The sequence below is a fragment of the Gymnoscopelus braueri genome (genome assembly GCF_963280865.1).
Source record: "Gymnoscopelus braueri genome assembly, chromosome: 22".
Classification (NCBI taxonomy): Eukaryota; Metazoa; Chordata; class Actinopteri; order Myctophiformes; family Myctophidae; genus Gymnoscopelus; species Gymnoscopelus braueri.
The window spans coordinates 38,692,360-38,717,854 of NC_137624.1; the positions used below are offsets into that span (position 1 = coordinate 38,692,360).

The window sequence follows — 25,495 nt, forward strand, 5'->3', positions numbered from 1 at the left end:
CCTAAGGACCCCTGGGGGTCCCCGGACCCCACTTTGAGAAGCCAGGCAGCACCAGAACTACTGGCGTAACGGAAGTTTGACTTCCCCTGACAGGAAGTTGTCAGACAGTAAGTGTTGTGTGTGTGTGTGTGTGTGTGTGTGTGTGTGTGTGTGTGTGTGTTGTGGTTGGAGGAGAGTCCAGTGAGGAGTCAGTCCGTTTGTTGGACTGGAGGAGGAGGAGGAGGAGGCGGAGAAAAAACCAAAACAAAAAGGAAAGATGGCGACGCCTCGTCGCTGCACTCAGCAGCAGCAGCAACAACAGAAGTCACCGCCGTCAGGCTCAGGCTGCCTCCCATCACCATCATCCCCTCCTCCGCCCGGCTCTCCCCTCATTCCCCGGGCAGGAGGTGCTGGTGGTGGTGGTGGAGGTGGAGGTGGAGGTGGCTCGCTCCCGGTTGGAGCCGAGTCGCTGAACCCGAGCCTGAAGCCCTCCTCCACCGGTGGCGGTGGGAGCGAGCAGCTGACGACCCCCGCTTCTCCACCTCCTCCTCCAGACCCCCATAGCAGCAGCAGCAGCAGCAGCGCTGGTTCCCCGACAACCAGTAACAGCAGCAGCGGGACGCCCACTGCCTCTACCCCGGACTCGGTGGACGCCAGCCCGGCGTGCGGTGGCGGTGGTGCCGCCGGGAACAGCAGCGGCAGCGGTGTTGGAGGGGCGTTCAGGGAGATGTTCTCGGCGTGCAGGACCGGGGATGTGTCCAGGGTGAAGAGGCTGGTGGACGCCGTGAACGTGAACGCCAAAGACATGGCCGGACGCAAGTCTACGCCTCTGCATTTCGCCGCAGGTATTAATTAATGAAGCTTTATTATCATGATGCTATAATAGCATCTTCACTATCATTGTCGAAAATACACTGTAACCTGTAATAACCTAATGCAGTGGTTCTCAAACTTTTTCATGTCAAGGACCCCCCAAATGATGTTGATTTTGGCTGAGGACCCCCTGTCTCAAAAATGTTTTTTTTTGTGCCAGGATTTCAAAAAGAAAATAGCAGATCTACAAGCAGCTCATATGTGCCGCGCTATGCCTGTAGATCTGCTCTGTTTTTGAATTGCCAAAGTATAAAAGGTTAAAGTGATTAAAAGTATCGTGATGCTATATTAACACGTTTTGCTGGGGACCCCCTGGATCACCCCCAATAAGGACACCTGGGGGGTCCCTGGCCTGGACACCACTTTGAGAACCAACAACCTAATGGACCCTCATGTCTCAGTGTTACCAATGTTTACATTTGTCATCAATGTTTTAATTTGTTACCAATATGTTTCCATTTGTAAATAATGATTCCATTTATAAATAATGAAGCCAACCTCATATTGTTGGTGGCTAGGTATTTTCCAGAGAAGGGATAATAACCAAGCAAGATGTAAACATTGGCTGTAATAATACTGTGGTACTCAGATGATTTCTTCCCACTTAAAGTAGTAAATACACAATACCACAATGTAGTAATACTGCAGTAAATGTCCTGTATTCCAAATTGTACTGGTATGTATTTACAATACCGAACTAAAATTAATCATATTATTGTATTGTAATTGATTATGCATTAATGTGTTAATCACTTTAATGTTGCAGCTGGTGACGGTGGAACATCATCATTTATCGTTGTTTCTGTGTTTTATATCTACCTTAAAGTGGCGCTATGTAACTTTCTTTTAATGAACAATATGTAATTATGTCCAATCTGTATGGTAGAGCAGTGGTTAGCTCAAAGTAACGTAGGAGTACCTCAAAACTTAAAGGTAGGGTAAGTGATTTTCTTTTGTTAAAATAAGTGTTAAATAGCTCTATATTCTGATAGTACTCATTGCTATAGAGTGTTTGTTCAGTAAAAGGAGTCTCCTTGTCTCTCCAGCTCTTTATTAAACAGAAAATGCATTTTTGTTTCAGTTTCATTTCCAATTTTATCCAATCAAGATAGAGAACTCAATCAAGATATAGATTAAACAAGTGAAATTGGAAGTGATGACACTAAGAAATGAGCAGGCAAAATTGGAACTGGAAGCTTAAAAATGGGTACTTTCTCCTGATTGGCTGAGATTTTGACACCTACCGGAAAATGTATTTTCTGTTTATTAAAGATCTGGAGAGACGGGGAGACTCCTGTAACTGAACAAACAGCAATAATAGCAATAATTACTATCATAATATAGTGCTTTAACCTTTTAACAAAATACTTTTTGTTTTAATCAAAAAATATCACTTACCCTATAAGTACAGTTACTTGAATAAATGTACTTAGTTACTTTCCACTGCTGGCTGTGTACATTTATATGAAAAAAGTTACCAGGATACTTTTTTCACGATTCAACTACTTCTGGTTCCTTGATCAATAGAGAACAGAAGCAACAGATAAAGATGATTGACATTATTGATCATGCAATCTAGTGTTCTAGTACCATGACAGCTGCCTGCTTAGATCGTTGGTTCTCAAAGTGAGGTCCGGGGACCCCCAGGGGTCCTTGGAGGGGTACCAGGGGGTCCCCAGCAAAATTGGTTAAAATAGTGTCACAATCATTTTAACCACTTTAACCATATTTTATAGTTTGGCTATTCAAAAATAGCAGATCTACAAGCTCATAGCGCGGCACAGAGTGCAGCGCTTTGAGCTTGTAGAGCTGCTATTTTTTTTTTATCGTGAAATCTTGTGCAAATCTTTGAATATATATCAAAGCAAACATTTGTAACTCAAATCTTTGCTTCTGGGGGGTCCCTGGAAAAAAATATTTTGAGATGGGGGTCGGCGGACTCGGCGGCCAAATACATATCATTTTGGGGGTCCTTGACATGAAAAAGTTTGAGAACCACTGGCTTCGATAACTGCTGTAAATGTTTCACTGTTGATAGATGGTACAATGCTCACCATATTCTCTGACTGTCCACAAAATATTAAACATAATATGTTTAATGTATACCTACCCACCACTGTACATATAATGCCTCATATCCACTGTCGATAGTCTATACTTCTATATCCATTCATCGATGAAAGATGTGTGTGTTCATTACTGGTGATGGTGTATACTTATACATTTGTTTTTAATTTATAAATAGTTTATACATTATGCTAACTCAGTCAGTCCAGGTGCAGATGGCTATTCTAGATCAGACTTTATAGCAATGATTACAAGAAACACTTACAGCACCTTTTTTTTAAAGAGTGTTATATTTGTTCAGTAACAGGGGTCTCTCTGTCTCTCCAGCTCCTTAAACGAAAATAGCGAAAATAGCCCAGGTACAAGCTCACAATGTCTCACGCTATTTTTGAAAATCGATCATTAATCCATTCAATCCGGCGGGAACGCATCTGTGTCATTTTAGATTTGAGCTATAACCATTAATTTATACTTTGGCTTTAAAAAAATAGCAGATCTACAAGCTCATTGCCGCGCTATGAGCTTGTAGATCTGCTATTTTTGAAAAATCTTCAACATTTGTGCAAATCTTCACTTTAAAATGTATATATATTCAAAGATTTGCACACATTTTCACGATTTTTCAAAAATAGCAGATCTACAAGCTCATAGCGCGGCACTATGAGCTTGTAGATCTGCTGTTTTTGAATAGCCAGAGAAAATCTAAAATGACACTGATGCGTCCCCGGATTGAATGGGTTCAAATTGATTCTGTTCCATAACGGGTTAAATTGATTAGTACTGTCGCAGCCCTAATGCGATGCCCTGTGGTCCCCCCCCCGCAGGCTTTGGGAGGCGGGACGTCGTGGACCACCTCCTCCAGACCGGTGCCAACGTGCACGCTCGGGACGATGGGGGTCTGATCCCACTCCACAACGCCTGCTCATTTGGACACTCTGAGGTATGGATTCAAAAAACGTTAGTTCCCAAACGTTTTAAACCCATTGAGACCTGGAACGCATCTGTGTCACTTTTAGATTTTAGCTAAAAAAGCATTATTTCTGTTTATGGTCATGCCCAAGATTGATGGACTTTTGGAGGGAGATTGGGCATGAAATACAAACGATACTTTCAATTAACATTGTACCAGAACCTAAGTTCTTTCTGCTAGGCCTCTATCCAGTTGGACAAAGAATAAGGCGCAGTGATAGAATATTCATAGATATTTGTATTTTACAAGCTAAAAGAGTAATTGCATTGACCTGGAAGAGGCCGGATAGACCAAGCATTGCACAGTGGTTCAGGGAATTGTCTTTATGCCTACCTCTAGAAAAAATCACATACATACTTAAGGACAAACAAGAGATGTTTCAGGAGGTGTGGGGTTGCTTTATTTCATATATGGAAAATAATAATCTGCCACATTTTATGGAAGAATCTGGAGAGGAGTAGTGTTGATGCCTATGTATGTTTTTCTTTTGTTTTTTGTCATTTCAATGCTTGTCTTGTATGATTTAATGTAAATGTCCATTTTTGTTTTCTGTTTTCTTTGTATTGTATTATAATGTTGTTATATTTTGTGTAAAAGTAAAAATAAATAAACATATTGTTGAAAAAAAAAAGAAGCATAATTTTACACTTTGGCTATTCAAAAATAGCAGATCTACAAGCTCATAGCGCGGCACCGAATGCCGCGCTACGAGCTTGTAGATCTGCTATTTTTGAAAAATCAAGAAAATGTGTGCAAATTAATATATTTATATTCTTTTAAAGCGAACATTTGAATTCAAATCTTTGCTTCTGGGGGGTCCCTGGAACAAAATATTTTGAGATGGGGGTCGGCGGCCAAATACATCTAATTTTGGGGGTCCTTGACATGAAAAAGTTTGAGAACCACTGATGGAGAACTAGAAAAAGTGCTCCTTGGAGCACTGCCAGACCCCTAGTGGTTGAAATCTGAAGATCAGAGCACTATGTCACGCGAAGCTTGGCCAATCAAGGGGACGGGTAGGAAAAGAGGGACAGACCGACAGACCGACAAAGCCTCCTGTAGGCCGACCCCTGGGTCGGCCTACAGGAGGCCTAACAGTTTTTCAGGATTTAGAAGGCATTTGTAGAATCCATGGATTAAAGTTCTCAGTCACCATGACTGATTTCAGTCCTTTGGATTCAATAGAAGCCAGCATGTTTTCTATGGAAGCATGTTGCGCAGCGAAAATAGACGATCTACAAGCTCTCGACGCATCGAGAGCTTGTAGAATAGGCTATTTTCGATTATTATTTTGAAAGATTAGAGCATTTGAAGTAGTCAAACTAGCAATATGTTCAGAAGCATATTCCATAAAACCCTAATATCTCAGATATTTCATAAAAGCAAAGGCTAAAGCCTCAGTCTGTGATTTTTTTCAAGGCAGAAACAATATTACTAAAACCTAATTTTACATAATGTGTTCATTGTTTAGGAAACAGCGCTATGGGTTAATCTGGAGGAGGACCCTCTGCATAACTCTGACTCTGAGGGTGTACAAACCTGTAAGGGTGCACTTTGGTTCCACTTGTACACTCCTCAGAGTTATTTATGGAGGTCTTTGAAATTTAAAAAGGTTCTTGAACCCAGTGGTTCTCAACCTGTGGGTTCAGATGACAGTGAAGTGACAATTTAAGGACTTTTAATACTTTTTTTAATACCTCAAAAATTGTCAAATAACATATGAGGCAAATAGCAGATCAACAAGCTCACAAACAACGCCTCGCGTAGATCTGCTTGTAGATCTGCTATTTTCACAAACAATATTTATCTGTGGAACAAACTAAATCAAACTAAATGTAATGCCTCAACTCTTACAAGTGTTTGTCAGGGTGGGGGTCCCAGTTTAAATATCATTATTTTGGAGGGACCCCAGTTTAAATATGATTATTTTGGAGGGACCCCAGTTTAAATATGATTATTTTGGGGGGTCCCCAGTTCAAATATGATTATTTGGGGGGGGGTCCCCAGTTCAAATATGATTATTTGGGGGGGTCCCCAGTTCAAATGTGATTATTTTGGGGGGTCCCCAGTTTAAATATGATTATTTTGGGGGGTCCCCAGTTCAAATATGATTATTTTGGGGGGTCCCCAGTTTAAATATGATTATTTTGGGTGGTCCCCAGTTCAAATATGATTATTTTGGGGGGTCATGGTCTGAAAAGGTTGAGAACCACTGCTTGAACCAATGGTTTGGTGCAGAGCCTCGTATTAGAGAGTTGCATCACCTGGGGGGGGCAGAAAACAGCGCTGGTGGTCACGTGGTTCATGTAAACTCGAAATAGTGACAAACGCTCATAGACTCCAGTGCATTCCATAAAATGTCCGGTTCAGGGCGTTGTCACTATTCGCCAATAGAAGGCTCTGTAGAAGACCTGGCCCGATGAAGTGAACGGAGGTGACGCAACTCTCCTTATATGGCTCTGGTTTGGTGATGACATCATTACTGAACTCCATATTTGGGCAATGACGGACATACACATAAAAAGGTAACTGATTTTTATCAGTTTATGCACTGGCCGGGAATCGAACCCGGGTCACTCGCATGGCAAGCGAGAATTCTACCACTGAACCACCAACGCTATGTCAGAGATCTGACATATACGGTATATTAAGCGTGACTGCTAAGCACTACCATGTCACAGAGGCCAGGAAGGTTCTCTCAGCAGGACCACACACACACACACAGGAGGGGAACTTTATTTACTCTTTATTCTCACACGATTCTCTTTCAAATATAAAAATATATTACATTTATATATATATATATATTTATTAATTTAAAGGGATAGTTCACCCAAAATAAATAATTTTTTCTATCGATTAGTCACCCCATGGAGACTTGAATTCATGGATATCTTTTGGTTTTTGTCTCATTCCTAAGCCAATAATTTGATGACCAGCGGACCGGTGGGCAGCGGTTCCGGTAGGAGACACAAAGGAGACTCTTTGTGTCTCCTACCGGAACCGCTGCCGGTCCTCAAATTATTGGCTTAGGAATGTGACAAAAAAATAAATAAAAATCGCCATAATTTTGAAATGAGATTGCATAGGTGTCTGAATCGAGATCACAATCTTTTTCCGATTAATTGTGCAGCACTAATATGGGTGTAAACAGCTTAGTGAATCGGGCCCATAACGTTGTAATAAAGTTGTGGGTGTTTGCACTTTGAGACGACACATTTTGAGATTTTTAGATTTCACTGGAGGCAATGTGCTCTCTGGAATACAGTGTGAAAGTAAATGCACTGGTTCCTTGTTGTTATTAGGTGGTGTCCCTGTTGCTGTGTCAGGGGGCCGACCCCAACGCCAGAGACAACTGGAACTACACACCTCTGCACGAGGCTGCTATCAAGGGCAAGATCGACGTCTGCATAGGTAGGTGCTCATGCAAGTTAACGCACATACAAAAACATAACGTTGCTGTCGCGGCAGAAACCTCTCATCTCCATAGTATATATTTTTTTTTCCTCCAAGATATTGTTGGTGCTTTTTCTGCCTTTTTACTTATAGTTTCATACAGTAGGTGGCCAGCGACTTTGTCCATTTTCCTTCCACACCTCCTGCATGGAGCGCGTGACCCGAGATGATGTTGGTTAGAATCCAGCACACAACACCAATGGTTTTGATAATGTGTACTGTGGAAGTTAAATGGTGGATTTGTGGATAAGGACTCTATGTGAACACGCTTGTTATATCAACCAAACGCATCGCATTCTGTTTGTGTGACATGTAGGGGTGTGCCGATATATCGTCCCGCGATATATCGCGATACGTTTTCGTGACGATATGTATCGTTTTGGGGGAAAAAAATATCGTTTTCATTTTTTGGCGGTGAAACCGCCCCTATAAGTGAGATTTGGAAAAATGTACATTTTCCTGCGCTGTGATCTGGGCCCAGGAAATTTGTACAATTATCCTGCGCTGTGATTGGCCAATCACAGTCTATTCAGGACTGTGATTGGCCAGTGTCACATGACACATGTGCATAGCCCTATATAAGAAACCATAACTTGAAAAAAACCAAATATTGGTTTTTTTCAAGTTATGGTTTCGTCCATCATAAAGAGTGTTTCAATAAATGTATTTATCTTTTGTACATGATTGGTTGACTCCATTCAGTATTGTGATTAGCTAGCAAGACACCGCCCACTTCACACAGGGTGTGATTTTTTTTTTTCTTTTTCTTTTTTTTACAATAATAATAATCAGGCATGCAAACAGCCCGAGGTGAAAAGGGTGACAACATGTGTTTTTTTTCGGGTCAGGTGTCACACTATTGCCCTATTTGGATTCAAAACGGCTATTGTAGCTGAAAAGCTACAAGTTCGCATATCTGAATAATGCAAAAACAGAATTATTGTTTGCATTTGCTTTTTTTCTCCCCCATATATTTTTCATAACAAAAAAAGTGCGTATCGTATCGAAATCGTATCGAAGTTGTGAGCCAAATATCGTATCGTATCGTTTGGTGAAATTAGTGTATCGGCACACCCCTAGTAGTGACATGCATGATGCAAAGGTTTTGAACGTGAAACTGGACAAAGGCAGTGGCCACCTACTGTAGTAGAGATGGACAGGAAACGGGGAGAGAGAGAGATGGGGAGAGAGATGCAGCAAAGACCTGTCGGGAACGGGACTCGAACCCGCGGTGCGCTGTGTGAGGCTGTTTATGAGCCTATAGGTGCCCGGACCCCTAGACCAGGTCCGGGCCCTTATCTCCATATTCTAACTTTTAGCGTTTTTTTTTCTCGTAAATGAACGGCCCCACTTGATCACACTACAGCGCCACACGCAAGCATCAGCAACGGTAGCAGATCCACAAGCTCGACGCGTTTTGAGCTTGTAGATCTGCTACTTTTGCTATTTTAGAAATGTGGATCCTGGAAAGTAACAGTTCTGGACCGTATGAGGTTTCCACCCGACAGAGACGATAACATGCATGCATACAGAGTGCGCGCGCACACACACACTCACACACACACACACACACACACACACACACACACACACACACACACACACACACACACACACACACACACACACACACACACACACGTATATTAACACATTGGGTGCCAAAACCGTATATATACGGTTTTGCGCATACTAACGTTGAGTGCCAAAACCGTATATATACGGTTTTTAAAAAAAAAAAAAAAAAATTACTTTTTTTTTTTTCCTTCACAGCAACAGGAAATATCACTCCTACAAGATTTAGACTCCAATCCACCTCCTGGTTAACTTATGACTTCAAAAACCTGTATCTCGGCTCCTGTGCACTTTTTTTTTTTACAATGTTAATTTAACTATTTTCAACTGGCTGCAACTATGGAATGGATTTCCGAATGTTTTTATATTAATATTTTGTGACTACTTGAAAAAGGTTCAAAATGTTTAAAAAGTCCTGGCACTCAAAGTATAATATTTTAATAAACCTCTGGCACCCAATGTGTTAAAGGTATCATGACATTCATTTTCACTTTTTTTATTTTCAATGTTTTATTTGGGGTTTTATGACCTCAATTACACCCAAAAAAACTGAACTTAGAACATTCAGTGGATTTTCTGTGGTCTGGGGTTTTCTGAATAATTAGGCTGAAAAGTAATCTGAGCTTGGCCCTTCGAAAGTGAGGTCACAGTCGATTAATCCCGCCCACTCTCCTCCTCGCCCCTCCCCTCCCCTATCCTTTCCTTTGGGGGGGGCGGAGCAGAGGCGATGATTGACAGGCAAAATCCCTCACCAGCGACACCCGCAGGCAAAGATTTCTTTTTTCATTGCAGTTGAAAAGGCTTTAGAAATGTGAGAGAAAAACACCTGCCATGGATCAATGGAATGGAATTTTCACTTAAAACATTTTGTACACTTTTGAAGGACCAGGACAAAGACTTTGAATGTGGTGTAAAAGTGAATGTCATTAAACCTTTAACCCATTCAATCAGGGAACGCATCACCGCGTCATTTTAGATTTATTTGGCTATTCAAAAATAGCAGATATACAAGCTCATAGCTCATGAGTGCCACGCTATGAGCTTCTAGATCTGTTATTTTTGAAAAATCATGAAAATGTGTGCAAATCTTTGAATATATATTAAAGCGAACATTTGTCAAATATTCTTTAAAAGGGACCTCCAGAAGCAAAGATTTGAGTTACAAATATTCGCTTTAAAAGCAATTGTACAAAAAATACATTCATAAAATCTACGTTCTGAATGTTTACCTGTGGTATCGGGGGGGGGGGGGGGGGGGGTGAGAACAAGCTTAAAACAAGCTTAAACGACACATTGTGAGCTTGTAGATCGCTATTTTCAAATAGCACTGATTTTGATGCTATATTGATTTATTTCGCTGGGGACCCCCCTTACAAGTATGCTTGTAGATCAGCTATTTTAAGTATAAAATGATTAAATATGTCAGTAATTTCTTTGTACATTCAAGTTATCTGCCCTGTGCATCATTTCTGTTTTGGCGTTTAAGCTTCGTAATCAAGAGATTGCAAAGCTTAAACGCCAAACAGAAATGTAGTTTGTATTCATATGCTCCAGTTTTCAACGACAGAAACAATTAAATCGTTAATCGCATTTATTTTGTGTGACAATTAATAGTCAACTTAAATGTGTCGCACTCTTTTCTTTTCTCTCTACACCAAATCTATTTGCCTAAAATAGCCAATAACCCAGAAGCAAAGGTTTGAGTTAAAAATGTTCGTTTTGAAAAAGAATTATAAAAATTAAAATATTTGCAACAAAAAAAAACACGATTTTTCAAAAATGGCTGATCTACAAGCTCTTGTAGATCTGCTATTTTTGAATATCCCAAATAAATCTAAAATGATACAGATGCGTTCTCGGATTGAATGTATTAATACAATATGTGATCTTTCCTAACGCCTAAATTGTAGCGTTTAGTTTGATTATAACTGTTGCACCCCTAGCTGGGTACCCCGGGTTATCACATAATAAATAGTGACGAGAACATGGGTGTGCACCAATAACTCTGCTTCACGGTAATCACTGTGATTTGAAAAAAAAAAAAAAACTACAATTAGCTTCCCCTGGGATGTGTACTATTATTTCCCACTAACTGTGAAGCAGCAAAATAATCCATAAATTGCATTACTGCTCAGACTCCAGCCTGCACAGGAGACAAAAAACACATTGATTTTTCTTTTTGCAGTATCTGCTCTGGCCAGCATTGTTTTCAATTGGAAACTGAAACGGCATTGCTGGCTGACTTGAGAACAGTAGTGGTGGAAAGTACATTTACTTAAGTACTGTACTTAAAGGGATATTTCACTTTAAAAAAAACTCTTCGTCATTTTATCGTCTACTCAGGCCTTTGTGAGCCCCCCAGACAGTTTTTAAGTTGCTCGATTCAGTATTTAGATATTTGATATTCATTTTATCAGACACGCCCCTTCCTATACAAACCCATTGTAACTTCAAACTACATTTTAACCATGTTAGATTTATCGAAAACACCTGTCCTTGTTTCTGGTGACTCACCCTGCCCTCCTAATGCGTGAGGGGTCCGATAATGTTTTTCATTTATTTTATTATTTTATTGTTTTCATTTTCCCCCAAAAATATTAAATCATTTTATAAAATAAATATATCGTATCGCTGCGCACGTGCACATGCATGCACGTGCACTCACACATACTCTGATCAGTTTGAAAAAAGCAGTGTACACAGCGTTGGTTCTCAAAGTGGGGTCCGGGGAGCCCCAGGGGTCCTTGAGGGAGTTCCAGGGGGTCCCCAGCTAAATGATGGATAGTTAGGAACCAAATGGACCCTTATGGGTCTGTAACTCTGAGAGTGTACAAATGGAACCAAATGGACCCTAACGGCTCCATTTGGTTCCATTTGTACACTCTCAGAGTTACATTACAATTGATTTTACAATATAAATTGGGGTCCCAGAGATAGAAATGCCATTAGATGGGGGTCCGTAGCCTCTAATGCATGTCAAACTGGGGGTCCTTGAAATTAAAATGGCTGAGAATCACTGCTAGTGCCGTAAAAAAATCTTCTCTTATGGGGGGTCCCTGGCATATCTTTTCAAATGGGGGTCCGCAGGCTAATAAGTGTCAATTTGGGGGTCCTTGACATGAAAAAGTTTGAGAACCACTGGTACACAGGACGTGCAGTTGGGAGATGCTTACAGAGAGAGACAGAGAGAGACGGAGAGAGAGAGAGACGGAGAGAGAGAGAGAGAGAGAAGAAATGACTGCCTTCAGTAGAGCTAACTTTGAAAAAAAAATAAAAAAAAGTGGGTGCAGAGAGAGTTTGTTATTCAGCTCGTATACCTGTTAGGGAGTCACGTGACATCTCTCCTCTCCTCTCCTCTACTCTCTCATTTTTTCCTTCCCTCCGTTCGCCCTCCCTCTTTATAGAGCTGAATCCTCCTATTCTCTCTACCCTTCACACGTTACCCAGCTCCAGTTAGTGTTGATTTTGACGGCACATTTTGATTCAGTTTTAGTCATAGTCTTTTGAATAGAATTGCATTTAGTTTTAGTCATATTTCAGTCATCTGAAATGTTGTAGTTTTAGTCCAGTTTTAGTCGACTAAATATCATAAGATTATAGTCGACTAAATCTACAGTTGATTTAGTTGACTAAAATGTATCTTGGTGGTGCCTTGATGGCGTCGTAATGGCTGATTTTAGTCTTGGTTGCATGCTGAAAATAGCCGATCTACAAGCTCACAACGCGTCGCGCTGCGACGCGTTGTGAGCTTGTAGATCGGCTATTTTCAGAGCGCAACACCCGAGCTTAACCGAACATGAAATGCCTTGTCTTTTAGTTCTACTGGATCTCTTCTCCACTAGTTCCCTCACTAACATTTTAGTCTAGTTTTTATTTAGGACGAAATTGTCGATATATTTAGTCTTAGTTTCAGTCGTCGTAGCTTAGTTTTTATTTAGTTTTTTTATGTAGTTTTCGTCAGTGAAAAAAGGTAGTCGACGAACATTTTACTTTTCAGATACAAATTATGATTTTATGAAACGTACATTAACCACTTTAGCTCTATTTTATACATGGGCTATTTGAAAATAGCCGAGCTTGTAGATCTGCTATTCTCAAACAATTTAGCACTTTTACGTTTGGTACTTTTGAGTATATTTTGATGCCAATACTATGGTACTTTTACTCGAGTAACATTTAGAACACATGGGCCTTTACTCGTAACAGAGTATTTTCCATTACTGTGGTATTGCTACTTTTACTTAAGTAAAATATCTGAGTTATGCCACCACTGCTGTCATCCTCTCTCAACCTTCCCCCTCCTGTCCTTATCTCTCTCTCTCTCTCTCTCTCTCTCTCTCGCTCTCTCTCTCTCTCTCTCTCTCTCTCTCTCTCTCTCTCTCTCTCTCTCTCTCTCTCTCTCTCTCCCCCCATCTCCTCTCCTCCTTATCCCGATCTCCGCTGCATCGCTCAGTCAGTTGGAGGAGAGGAGGCGCAAGTCTCTCCGCTCTCCTCCCCTCAGATTAGCCTCAGTCAAATGTCCCCTCATCCCTCCTTCCCTCCCTCCCTCTCTCCCTCCCTCCTTCCTTTCCCTTTTGTCGGTTTTCTTTTGTTTTGTTTCTAATATGTATTCTAGTGTTAGCTTAGCGTAGTTACTTACAGCTTTAACCCCCACCATTCCCCCCCTCCGCGGCTGTTTAGCGTAGCTCGTCACGTATAGCTTGTGTTTCTTCCTGCTGGGCTGCTGCTTTGCTGCTGTGGTTGTGGTTATAGGTCCTCTCTCTATCTCTTCTCTCTCTCTCTCTCTCTCCACTTATCCCATTGAGACCTGAAGACGATTCTACATGTCTCCTAAATCCCAACAGTATTCTGAAAAAGTTGTGCCCAATCTTTTTCACGTCAAGGACCCCCAACATGATATGTATTTGGCCACGGACCCCCATCACAAAATATTTTGTTCCCGGGGGGTCCCAGAAGCAAAGATTTGAGTTAAAAAAATGTTCGCTTCAAAAATATATATTTTCAAAGATTTGCACACATTTTCACGATTTTTTCAAAAATAGCAGATCTACAAGCTCGTAGCGCGGCACTCGGTGCCGCGCTACGAGCTTGTAGATCTGCTATTTTTGAATAGCCAAAGTGTAAAAAATAATAATGCTTTTTTTTTTGGCTCAAATCTAAAAAGTGACACAGATGCGTTCCAGGTCTTAGTGGGTTATGCTGTAGCCTCTCCTCCTCCGTAGCAGCGTAAACCAAACCCCTAGCATGTCTGTTTACCTCAGCGGCATGGTGGTGGCTCCTTCCCCCCGAGGGGCCGGGGGAGGAGGAGGAGGAGGAGGAGGAGGAGGACCCGGGGAGAGGGAGGAGGAGGAGGAAACGGCGGTCGGAGGAGCGACAGAGACAGAGACAGACGGAGGAGCGGAGGAGGAGGAGGAGGAGGGGATGGTGGTGGAGCTAGGGGGACAGCGACAGCGGGGGAGCATGATGAGGGACAGCGGAGGAGGTGGAGGTGGAGGAGGAGGAGGAGCGGGGTTAGGAGGAGGTGCTGTGGTGTGTCGTCGGGGACGGGGACGGGGGGTGTGCGTGTCGGTGGTCCACCAGGAGCTGAGCTACTCCTCCTCTCTGTGTCTGCCCTGTTGTTGTACCACAGTGTTGCTGCAGCACGGCGCCGAGCCCGGCGTGCGCAACACGGACGGCAAGTCGGCGCTGGACCTCTCTGAGCCCAACGCCACGGCCGTGCTCACCGGTCAGTCTGCTCACTTTATTTATTTATCATTATTACACACTGTCTGTCTGTCTGTCTGTCTGTGGGTCTCTCTCTCTGCTGACCTGTCTGTCTGTCTGTCTGTCTGTCTGTCTGTCTGTCTGTCTGTCTGTGGGTCTCTCTCTCTGCTGACCTGTCTGTCTGTCTGTCTGTCTGTCTGTCTGTGGGTCTCTCTCTCTCTCTGCTGACCTGTCTGTCTGTCTGTCTGTCTGTCTGTCTGTGGGTCTCTCTCTCTGCTGACCTGTCTGTCTGTCTGTCTGTCTGTCTGTCTGTCTGTCTGTCTGTGGGTCTCTCTCTCTCTCTGCTGACCTGTCTGTCTGTCTGTCTGGATGTATGTCTGTCTCTCTGGCTAGAGCAGTGGTTCTCAAACTTTTTCATGTCAAGGACCACCCAAAATGGTATGTATTTGGCTGCGGACCCCCCACCCCCCCATCTCAAAACATCCCAGAAGCAAAGATTTGAGTCACAAATGTTCGCTTAAAAAAAATTATATATATAGGTTTGCACACATTTTCAAGATTTTTGAAAAATAGCAGATCTAGAAGCTCACAGTGCCGCGCTGTGAGCTTGTAGATCTGCTATTTTTTTCATGTCAAGGACCACCCGAACTGATATGTATTTGGCTGCGGATCCCCCCCCCCCCAATTTTGTGCCAGGGATTTTTCTAAAATAGCAGATCTGCAAGCTCATGGCGCGGCACTTGGTGCCGCGCCATGAGCTTGCAGATCTGCTATTTTAGAATAGCCCAAAGTATAGAATATGGTTAAAATGATTGTACAGCTAATTTTGCTTGGGGACCCCCTGGTAGCCCCCCCCCCCCCCCCTGGGGTCTGGGGACCCGTGGGGGTCCCCAGACCCCACTTTGAGAACCAATGCCTAAACACTGACACACATCTCTCTACCGATCTGTCTGTCTGTCTGTATGTCGGTCTGTCTGTCTCTCTGGCTATAGGTTGTAATCTGTCTCTCTCTCTGTCTGTCTCTCTTTCTCTCTCTCACACTTTCTCCTCTTTCTCTCGCTATCTATCTGTCTTGTTTCTTGTCTCTCTCTCTCTCTCTCTTGATCTCTCACTCTCTCTCTCTCTTTCTCTCACCTCCCTCTTTCTCTCTCTCCTCCTCCTCATCTTGTCTGCCCCTCAATCTCTCTTTTTGCCTATAGCTTACTTTCTCTCTTTTCTCTCTCGCTTTTTTTGCACCATCTCTTTCTTTTGACCTCTGTCTCTCTTGACCTCTCTCTCTCTCTCTCTGCCTCCTCTGTTTCTTCTCTCTTTCTTTCCTGCATTTCATCATCCCCTTTTCTTTCTTCTCACACACACTTTTTTTGGCGAGGTCACACTCACAGATTCCTGTATTTCTTTCTTTCTCTTCCCTCTCTCTTTTTCTTTCTTACTCCCTCTCTTTCTCTCTCTCTCTCACACCCCCACACCTCTCTCTCTCTCTCTCTGTCGCAGTCTGTGTGTTTTTGGTTTATAATTATGCTACCTTGCTCTTAATGATTCTGCATTCTGTGCTGGATGTGCTGATTGTTATGGAACATGGTGTGTTTATGTATTATAACCCATTTTGACCAGGAAAACCATCTGGGTGTCATTTTAAGAATTCTTTGGCTATTCAAAAATAGCAGATCTACAAGCTTGTAGATCTGCTATTTTTGAAAAACTTAGAAAATGTGTGCACATCTTTGAATATATATGAATATATATATATATATATATATATATATATATATATATATGTATATATATATATATATATATGAATATATATATATATATATATATGAATATATATATATATATATGAATATATATATATATATATATATATATTTTTTTTTAAGCGAACATTTGTTACTCAAATCTTTGCTTCTGGGGGATTCTATAAATGTCTACTAAATCCTAACAGTTTTCTCCCAAAAAACGTATGTTGCTTTAATATCAGTGGTTCCCAAACCTTTCCATGTCAAGGACCACCCAAAATGATATGTATTCGGCCGCGGATCCCCTCAAAATCTCATAATATGTTGTTCCAGGGACCCCCACCAGCAGCAAAGATTTGAGTTACAAATGTTCCCTTTAAAAAAATATATATACGGTATATATATATATTCAAATTTATACAAAATTGGTGCGAAGGACCATTTAATGGTCAAGATTTTTCAATAATAGCAGATCTACAAGCTCGTAGCTACAAGCTATGATCTACAAGCTATGAGCTTGTAGATCTGCTATTTTTGATTGGCCAAAGTAAAGTATAAATAAAGGCTTATTGACTGTGGAGCTGTTGTTGTGATGGAGATTTGTGTGCGCGTGTGAGTGTGCGTGTGCGTGCGTGCGTGTGTGTGTGTGTGTGTGTGTGTGTGTGTGTGTGTGTGTGTGTGTGTGTGTTCTATTCATGGTTATATAAGTGATAATTTTGTGCAATTAATTGTGGTTTGGAGATAGTAAAAAAAAGAAGCAAATAGGTCAGGATGGCTCATTGTCAGTATCAGCTGAGCAAAGAGGGTTAGTCTTTGAATATTTCTTCCTTCCTTCATTTCTTTCTCTCTCTCTCTCTCTGGTTTCTGAGGATTCCTTCCATTCTATGCCCAAAGTTTTCCCTGTCATCCATCACTCTTAATTATTTCCAAGGTTATTCCCTTTTGTACCTTGTTTTAATCTGTGCCTTAGGTGGTTGTCTACATCTCACATTACTGTATTTCGCTGAAGATGACGGGTACTGTTGATGATGACAGGAAAGACTTTGAGCAACGGGTTGGTTTTGGTGCATCCCTAAAAGTGTCTCTCCACCAAACAGACTGCTTCAGACTGCAACAGACTGGTGGTCTGTTGGCAAAAGTTGGCATTTAGTTCAGGATAAGCAGTCGGCCGATGTGCACACTGTTGTGCTTAAAGTAATACTAGGTAACGTTTTCAACAAAACTAAAGTTAAATTGTTATCTTTTGTGAGTGGCAAATGTTTCACAACACCCACCCCATGAATTTCACCCCCGAAAAAGCCTATTTTATATTGAAACGGTGGCTAGGGTAGTCATTCCCGCTAAAATGACGTCATCCGGCCGGAAAACGGAAACGGAAATGCACCGGTTTCCTGTTTGGCCAGGAACTACTGCACCGGTTTCCTGTTTGGCCAGGAACTGGCCTGCCGGTGTTGCCAGGCCTGCTTATTATAAGCGACTTTGGGCTTGTTTTCCTGTTAAGTCGCTTGTAAATATTCTTAGTTGCTGGTTGCTTTTGTTCGGGCTTGTTTCTGAAGTGCAGTTGTTTACTTGGGCTGGCTTTCAAGATTCCTTTTGAAAATGGCTGATATATTAATATAGGGCTCAAGTGGTGAAACTGATCGCTTCTTTTGGGCTTGTTTTCATAGACCTGGTTGCTTGTTTCACTCACAGAATCTGTGAATCTGTGAATCACTCACAGAATCTGGCAACCGACGGAACGTTGCTACGAGCTTGTATATCCGAGCTTGTATTTTTTAATAGCCAAAGTAGTAAAGTTTTTGTTTCTCCATTTCCTGAAAAGTAACAGTTTTGGACATAGCGTACAAGGTCTCTGCCCGATACCGCCGATATGCTCATTTTCCCTCACAGACTTGAACAGGCTGTTAGTTTTACACGTCTGTCGTAGACCTATACGTGTGAGACCCCATGAGAGCGTGTGGATGTGTGTGTGTGTGTGTTTGTGTGTGTAGGCCTGTCACAATTATTATATAAACGTCTAATCGCAATTATTTTATATAATCACACTTATTTTTGCATAATCGTCATAATCGTCATAATCGTCATAATCAATTCCATGTAAAAAAAATCATATTTTCAAAAAAATTTCAAAAATAGTGGAAATAGCCGATCTATATGCTCAAAACGTGTCGCATCGCAATAAATGTTTATTTATAAGTATACAGTGATTAAATATGTGTTATATTTGTCATATCTGCCCTGTGCAACTTGTGTTTCCGAAAGCTAAAAGCCAAACAGAAATGTAATTTTTATTCATAAGGTTCCGTTCATTTTCAACGACAGAAACACAATTAAATCGTTAATTGCAATTATTTGAGTGATAATTAATTCGGCAACTTAAATTTGTAATGGTGACAGCCCTATCTATGTGTGTGTGTGTGTGTGTGTGTGTGCGTGTCTGTGCACACGCACGTGTCTTCCCCCCCCCCCCGTGCATGGCCCATATTACCCATCCTACCGTTAACACCCTGTTCTGTCTTCCAGGATTTAACCCATTAAGACCGGGAACGCATCTGTGTAACCGCTTTAACCATTATTTTATATATATATATATATATATATATATATATATATATATATTTTTTTTTAAAGATATTATGTGGGGCTTTTATGCCTTTATTTGGACAGGTGAGCAGGCTGCCAGGAAATGGGGAGAGAGATGGGGGGGGGGGGGGGGAGACATACAGCAAAGGTCGTCGGGAACGGGAGTCGAACCGGCGACACGCCGTCATGCTGGATTACCAGTTTATGTGGTGTGCGCCTGGACCGCTAGGCCAGCAGACGCCCCAAATCTGCAATTTTTTGATAGCAGATATACAAGCTCATATGAGCTTGTATATCGGCTATATACGCTTGTAGATCTGCTGTTTTTTTTTAATCGTGAACATTTTGTGCAAATCTTTGAATATATATATATTTTTTAAAGTGAACATTTGTAACTCAAATCTTTGCTTCATGGGGGTGCGTGGAACAACATATTTTGAGATGGAGGTCCGCGGCCAAATCCGTATCTAAAAATGTTTTCTGAATCCTAACAGTATGTTGCTATATCAGTGGTGCTCCAACCTTTCCATGTCAAGGACCCCCAAAATGATATTTATTTGGCCATGTAGACCCCCATCTGAAAATATGTTGTTCCAGGGACCCCTAGAAGCACAGATCGGAGTTAAAAACGTTCTCTTTAAAACACACATATTCAAGATTTTTCCCCCAAAAATGCAGATCTGCAAACTCGTAGCGCGGCACTCCAGCTTGTAGACCTGCAATTTTTTGAATAGCCAAATAAATCTAAAAGTGACACAGATGCGTTCCCGGTCTTAGTGGGTTAAAGGTAGCCTAATATTCCCCCACTGCGGCCCTGCAGCGCCCGCTGCCAGAACACTGTGTGTTGATAGAAGTTTAAATTGGCCCATAAATTATACCTCCACGGCGCCACGGAACATCCTAGAAACCGCCTCTCAAAGATGATGGACTCACAGCCCTGGCAAGCCGGTGGCTGCAGTGCTGAGAGAGAGAGAGACAGAGAGAGAGAGAGAGAGAGAGAGGGTGGAGGAGGGGATGGAACCAACTTGAATTTACATATATTTTTTAATATATATATATTTAACATTTCTTAAAGCGAACATTTGTAACTCAAATCTTTGCTTCTGGGGGTCCCTGGAACAAAATATTGTACAAATGTTTGCTTAAAAAAATATGTGTTCAAAGATTTGCACAAATTGTCACGGTTTCTCAAAAAATAGCAGATCTACAAGGCACAGAGTGCCGCGCTATGAGCTTGTATATCTGCTATCTTTGGATAGCCAAAGAAATCTTAAAATTACACATGATGCGTTCCCAGTCTTACTGGATTAAGCACATGCACCTGGGCGTGCCATAATCACTGTTGGACAGTCTACCTGTAATATATTACTTTACCCAGTGACTACTAACTAGTAGTGTAACTTAAACATAACCGTTATTACATTTTCCAAAACATGTAACTTCGAGTTACTAGTTACAATGAACGTGATTTGATTTTTGACCGAACATTCTGCGAAAATAGCCGATCTGTAGGCTGGTTTTTCACCAGAGAGATTTGGTGAGGGGGGCCTAATATAGTCCAGACCCCTGGGGGACCCCGGTCAACGAATATATATATATTTTTTAAGGTGTTTTAAAAGGTCCTCTGTCTGCCCTCGGTATAGCACCTCGGGAGTTGGGGTGTGTTGCATAATGCAGTGGTTGTGGTTCTCAAACTTTTTCATGTCAAGGACCCCCAAAATGATATGTATTTGGCCGCGCACCCCCATCTAAAATATGGTGTTCCAGGGACCCCCAAGAGCAAAGATTTTAGTTAATGTTCGCTTAAAAAAATAGAAATATTCAAAGATTTGCCCAAAAAATTGTAGATCTGCTATTTTTGAATAGCCAAAGTATAAAAGGTTAAAATTATTGTGATGCTATATTAACACTCTTTGCTGGGGACCCCCTGGAACCCGCCCCCCCAAGGACCCCTGGGGGTCCCCGGACCCCACTTTGAGAACCAATGGCATAATGCACAGAGAACCCATAGGGAGGAGCTGTTGAATCACAGCTTTTCTCTCAGAACCTGGTCTTGAAGGTCAAAATGAACATTTCTTCCCCCATGGGGATGAGAGCCAACCGGGGCGGAGGGGTGTTGAGACAGGCCTCAGTGTCAAGTGTAGATATAGTAGAGTGCACCAGTGCATATAAATATGGCCTCCACACACCACAGTTTGTTCTGTGTGCTGTTGGTACTTACTAATTTTCACAACGACACCCAGGGTTGGATTTTTGCCGGGGGTGTGGTGGGGTGCAGTGGTAGGAAAAGTACTCACAATATTATAGTAAAAGTATCAATACCGCAAACACTCTGTTACGAGTAAAAGTCCGGAATTGAAAATGCACTTGAGTAAAAGTTTCAAAATGTTCTTGAAGTACCAAAAGTAGAAAGTACTCATTATGCAGAATGTCCTATTTCACACGTTTTCAAATGTTTAAAAATCTTTTGAAGTAGTATTTTTTTAATAGTTTGTAGTATATCTGCCCCTGAGATGTAGTGGAGGAGTAGAAGTAAAAGCACAGAAAATTGGATTCAAAAATGTTAAAATTTCCAGAGGCAGTGGTGTAAAGTAACTTAAGTACATGTACTCAAGTACTGTACTTAAGTACAATTTTGAGGTATTTTTACTTTACTGGAGTATTTCCAATGTTCAATAATTTTACTTCTACTCCACTACATCTCAGAGGCAAATATTGTACTTTTACTCCACTACAATTATTTGGAAACTTTAGTTACTAGTTACTTTGCAGATATACATTTTTACAATATAAAACATACATTAACCACTTTAGCCCAATTTAATACCCAGGCTATTTGAAAATAGCAGATCTACAAGCTCACAACGCGTCGCAATGCGACGCGTTGTGAGCTTATAGATCTGCTATTTTCAAACTTTTGAGTACTTCTACTTTTGGTACTTTAAGTATATTTTGATGCCAATACTTTCGTACTCATACTCAAGTAACATTTTGAACACTTTTGCTTGTAACAGCGTATTTTTTATATTGTGGTATTGCTACTTTTACTTAAGTAAAATATCAGAGTACTTCTTCCACCACTGGCCAGAGGGAACGCTGGAAGTTTGTTACCGTCATGGATATATGAGTTCTGGCTCGCCGCCTAAGCATAGACCCTAAATGCCAAACAATGAATACATTACATTTTAACTTGTTCTAAGGGAGCACTTCTCCCATTGTCAACCATTATCTCCTATATAATTGGTCCGGCCATTTACGACCGTCTACTCACTCTCATATCGTATCGATATCGTGAGCCCAATATCGTGTATCGTATCGTGAAATTATACGGCACACCCCCTAGTTTAAAGGGATAGTTCACCCAAAAAATCACTTTTTTGATATGTGTTTTTGTCTCATTCCTAAGACAATAATTTGATGACTGGCAGCGGTTCCGGTAGGAGACACAAAGAAGTCTCCTTTGTGTCTCCTACCGGAACCGCTGCCTACCGGGTCCGCTGGTCATCACATTATTGGCTTAAGCTCCTTACACACCGGGGCGATTTTTTTTTCATGCGAATAATATGTTTTTTTTAAAAACCTTATAAAGTCAATGCAAGCTTACATGGAGCGAAAAAGCGAAGCGAAAAAGCGTCTTTTGATTATTCGGAACGAGTCCGAATTTTGCGTATATTTGCATATTCGCCGGTGTGTAACGACCTTTAGGAATGCGACAAAAACAAAATAATATCCGTGAATTCAAGTCTCCATGGGGTGACTAATCCATAAGAAAAAGTCATTTTTGGGGTAAATGTATATGACTATACTACTAGTGTATGTTGAGGGAATCACTAAGTGTGTGTGTGTGTGTGTGTGTGTGTGTGTGTGTGTGTGTGTGTGTGTGTGTGTGTGTGTGTGTGTGTGTGTGTGTGTGTGTGTGTGTGTGTGTGTGTGTGTGTGTGTGTGTGTGTGTGTGTGTGTGTGTGTGTGTGTGTGTGTGTGTGTGTGTGTGTGTGTGTGTGTGTGTGCGAATATGCTGAACTCACCTCCAACACAGCTGTGGAGCATTAGAATTCTGGGCTATTTTAAAGCCATTAAGACCTGAAGCCGATTCTTACAAAATAATGTCTTCTAAAATCCCAACAGTATTCTGAATCAGTGGTGCTCAAACCTTTTCATGTCAAGGACCCCCAACATGATATGCATTTGGCCCGCCGACCCCCCCATCTCAAAACATTTTGTTCCAGCGACCCCCCAGAAGCAAAGATTTTAGTTAAAAATGTTCGCTTTAAAACAATACATATTCAAAGATTTGCACACATTTTCAAGATTTTTCAAAAATAGCAGATCTACAAGCTCGTAGCGCGGCACTCGGTGCCGCGCTATGAGCTTGTATATCTGCTATTGTTGAATAGCCCAAAGTGTAAAATAATGCTTTTTTAGCTCAAATAAAAAAATGACACAGATGCGTTCCAGGTCTCAAAGGGTTAAATCAGTGTCACTTTATGGTTGGCTTATCTTGAGACGGAAATGTCGATGTTTTTTGTTTTTTTTTAATCGTTTCACTTGCAGGGGTAATCAGTCTGTGTGCTATGCGGGAATTAATTATTTCCTTTGACATTTTGATTGTTGGCCCTTCTGATTCCCTGCACCACAGGAGAGACAAAGCAAGTGGTGGTGTTGCTTGTTGTTGTAGAAATGTACAGTAAGAAGATAGGTCTGTGTATCGGTCGCCATTGATCGTGCAGCAAGTCTTCTCGTTGTCCGCTCTCCCCTTTGAGAACGGTGGCTTTTCATGTCAAGGACGCCCAAAATTATATGTATTTGACCCCCATGTCAAAATATGTTTTCAGGATTCAAATAAAAAAAATTGCTAAAGTAGATGCAGATCTATAAGCTATATAAGCACCACAACTGCAGCCTTCATGTTTAGAATTAGCATCAAAGCCCTAATGATGATAAAAATTAGATTTTGTAAACATGTGTTTATTAACACAGAACACCTGTTTAATCCGTAGGCTACAGCAGCATAGCCTAACTAACAAGGCGTAGGTTGACACATGAAAGCAGATAATGTACAGCATTGGTTCTCAAAGTGGGGTCCGGGGACCCCCAGGGGTCCTTGAGGGAGTTCCAGGGGGTCCCCAGCTAAATGATAGATTAGGAACCAAATGGACCCTTATGGGTCTGTAACTCTGAGAGTGTACAAATGGAACCAAATGGACCCTTATGGGTCTGTAACTCTGAGAGTGTACAAATGGAACCAAATGGACCCTAACCGGTCCATTTGGTTCCATTTGTACACTCTCAGAGTTAAATTAACATTGATTTTACTATATAAATTGGGGTCCCAGAGATAGAAATGCCATTAAATGGGGGTCCGTAGCCTAATGCATGTCAAACAGGGGGCAGAATCACTGCTATAGAGCTGAAAAAAATCTTCTCTTATGGGGGTCCCTGGCATATCTTTTCAAATGGGGGTCCGCAGGCTAATAAATGTCAATCTGGGGGTCCTTGACATGAAAAAGTTCTTTCCTTCTTGTCACCTGACAGGGGGGAGTTTCCCCAGTAGGACGTAGCGCGTGGAAGGAACACGATATTCCAACCAGTTCCCTTCCCTTCTCCATCAGGCGCCCCGGCTGTCATGGGGGAGGCGGTATAGCGACCAGGATTACTGCATGTTTTTTGTGAGGGTATTAACTACCCTAGGAGACACGGGGAGAACATGCAAACTCCACACAGACTAGGCCCTTTCGCCCAACGGCTATTTTTCGGCTATTTTCAAATGGCTGAAATGTATATATTGGGCTGAACGTGGTTAAAGGAGAGATCCGCCCATTTTAAGTGTTATCTTTGATGTGTCGCTAATCACTCACCATCATTGAAAGGGACGTTGAGTTATTTCAGAGAGTCCCGTGTCGTCATTTTTTCGACCCCCTCCGTTGGCATAATGGGAGCCCGTGTAAGAGTGAAAATCGTCTATTATAACCGATGCAAAGTTAGTATTTTCTCTACTACTGCTCATTGTGGACTCTCATGATACTCAAACGTGCACTGAATGTCGCGAACGAGCTATCGTTAATGCAGAACGAGATGATGCTTGGTTGCTTACTTCTTCCACAGACGCCAGGTTCCGGATCTCTCCTTTAATGTATGTTTTGTAATAATGATCTAAATCTACAAAGTAACTAATATTAACTAAAGTTGTCAAATAATTTTATTGCAGTAAAAGTACATTATTTGCCTCTGAGATGTAGTGGAGTAGAAGTAAAAGTATTGAAAATTGGAAATACTCCAAAACTCAAAACTGTACTTAAGTACAGCACTTGAGTAAATGTACTTAGTTACTTTATTTACACCACTGCATACCCCAACGTATTGCAGACATTGCCTGCTTTTTGGCTCTGGAAGCCAACTAGAGGCCTGTTTACTAGTGAAGCGGAGAGAGAGAGAGGGGGGTATTTCACCACAGTTTGCATTAGGAGAACTGTTCCTAACCTTGCACACAGAGAGAGAGAGAAAGAGAGAGAGGGGGAGAGAGGGGGGGGTGGTAACAGAGAGAGAGACTACA

General features: G+C 41.6%; 1 protein-coding gene across 1 annotated transcript in view; it reads left to right on the forward strand.

The window, feature by feature from the left end:
- Window positions 1–256: 256 nt before the first annotated feature.
- Window positions 257–25,495, forward strand: part of LOC308079001 (poly [ADP-ribose] polymerase tankyrase-1-like) — a gene marked incomplete at both ends in the record, with an annotated part of 111,111 nt that continues 85,872 nt past the window's right edge. Inside the window, 4 exons of the mRNA XM_080420339.1 lie at window positions 257–824; window positions 3,744–3,859; window positions 7,195–7,303; window positions 14,550–14,645. Coding sequence (XP_080276465.1) covers window positions 257–824; window positions 3,744–3,859; window positions 7,195–7,303; window positions 14,550–14,645 — 889 coding nt within the window. The remainder of the gene's footprint in view (window positions 825–3,743; window positions 3,860–7,194; window positions 7,304–14,549; window positions 14,646–25,495) is intronic.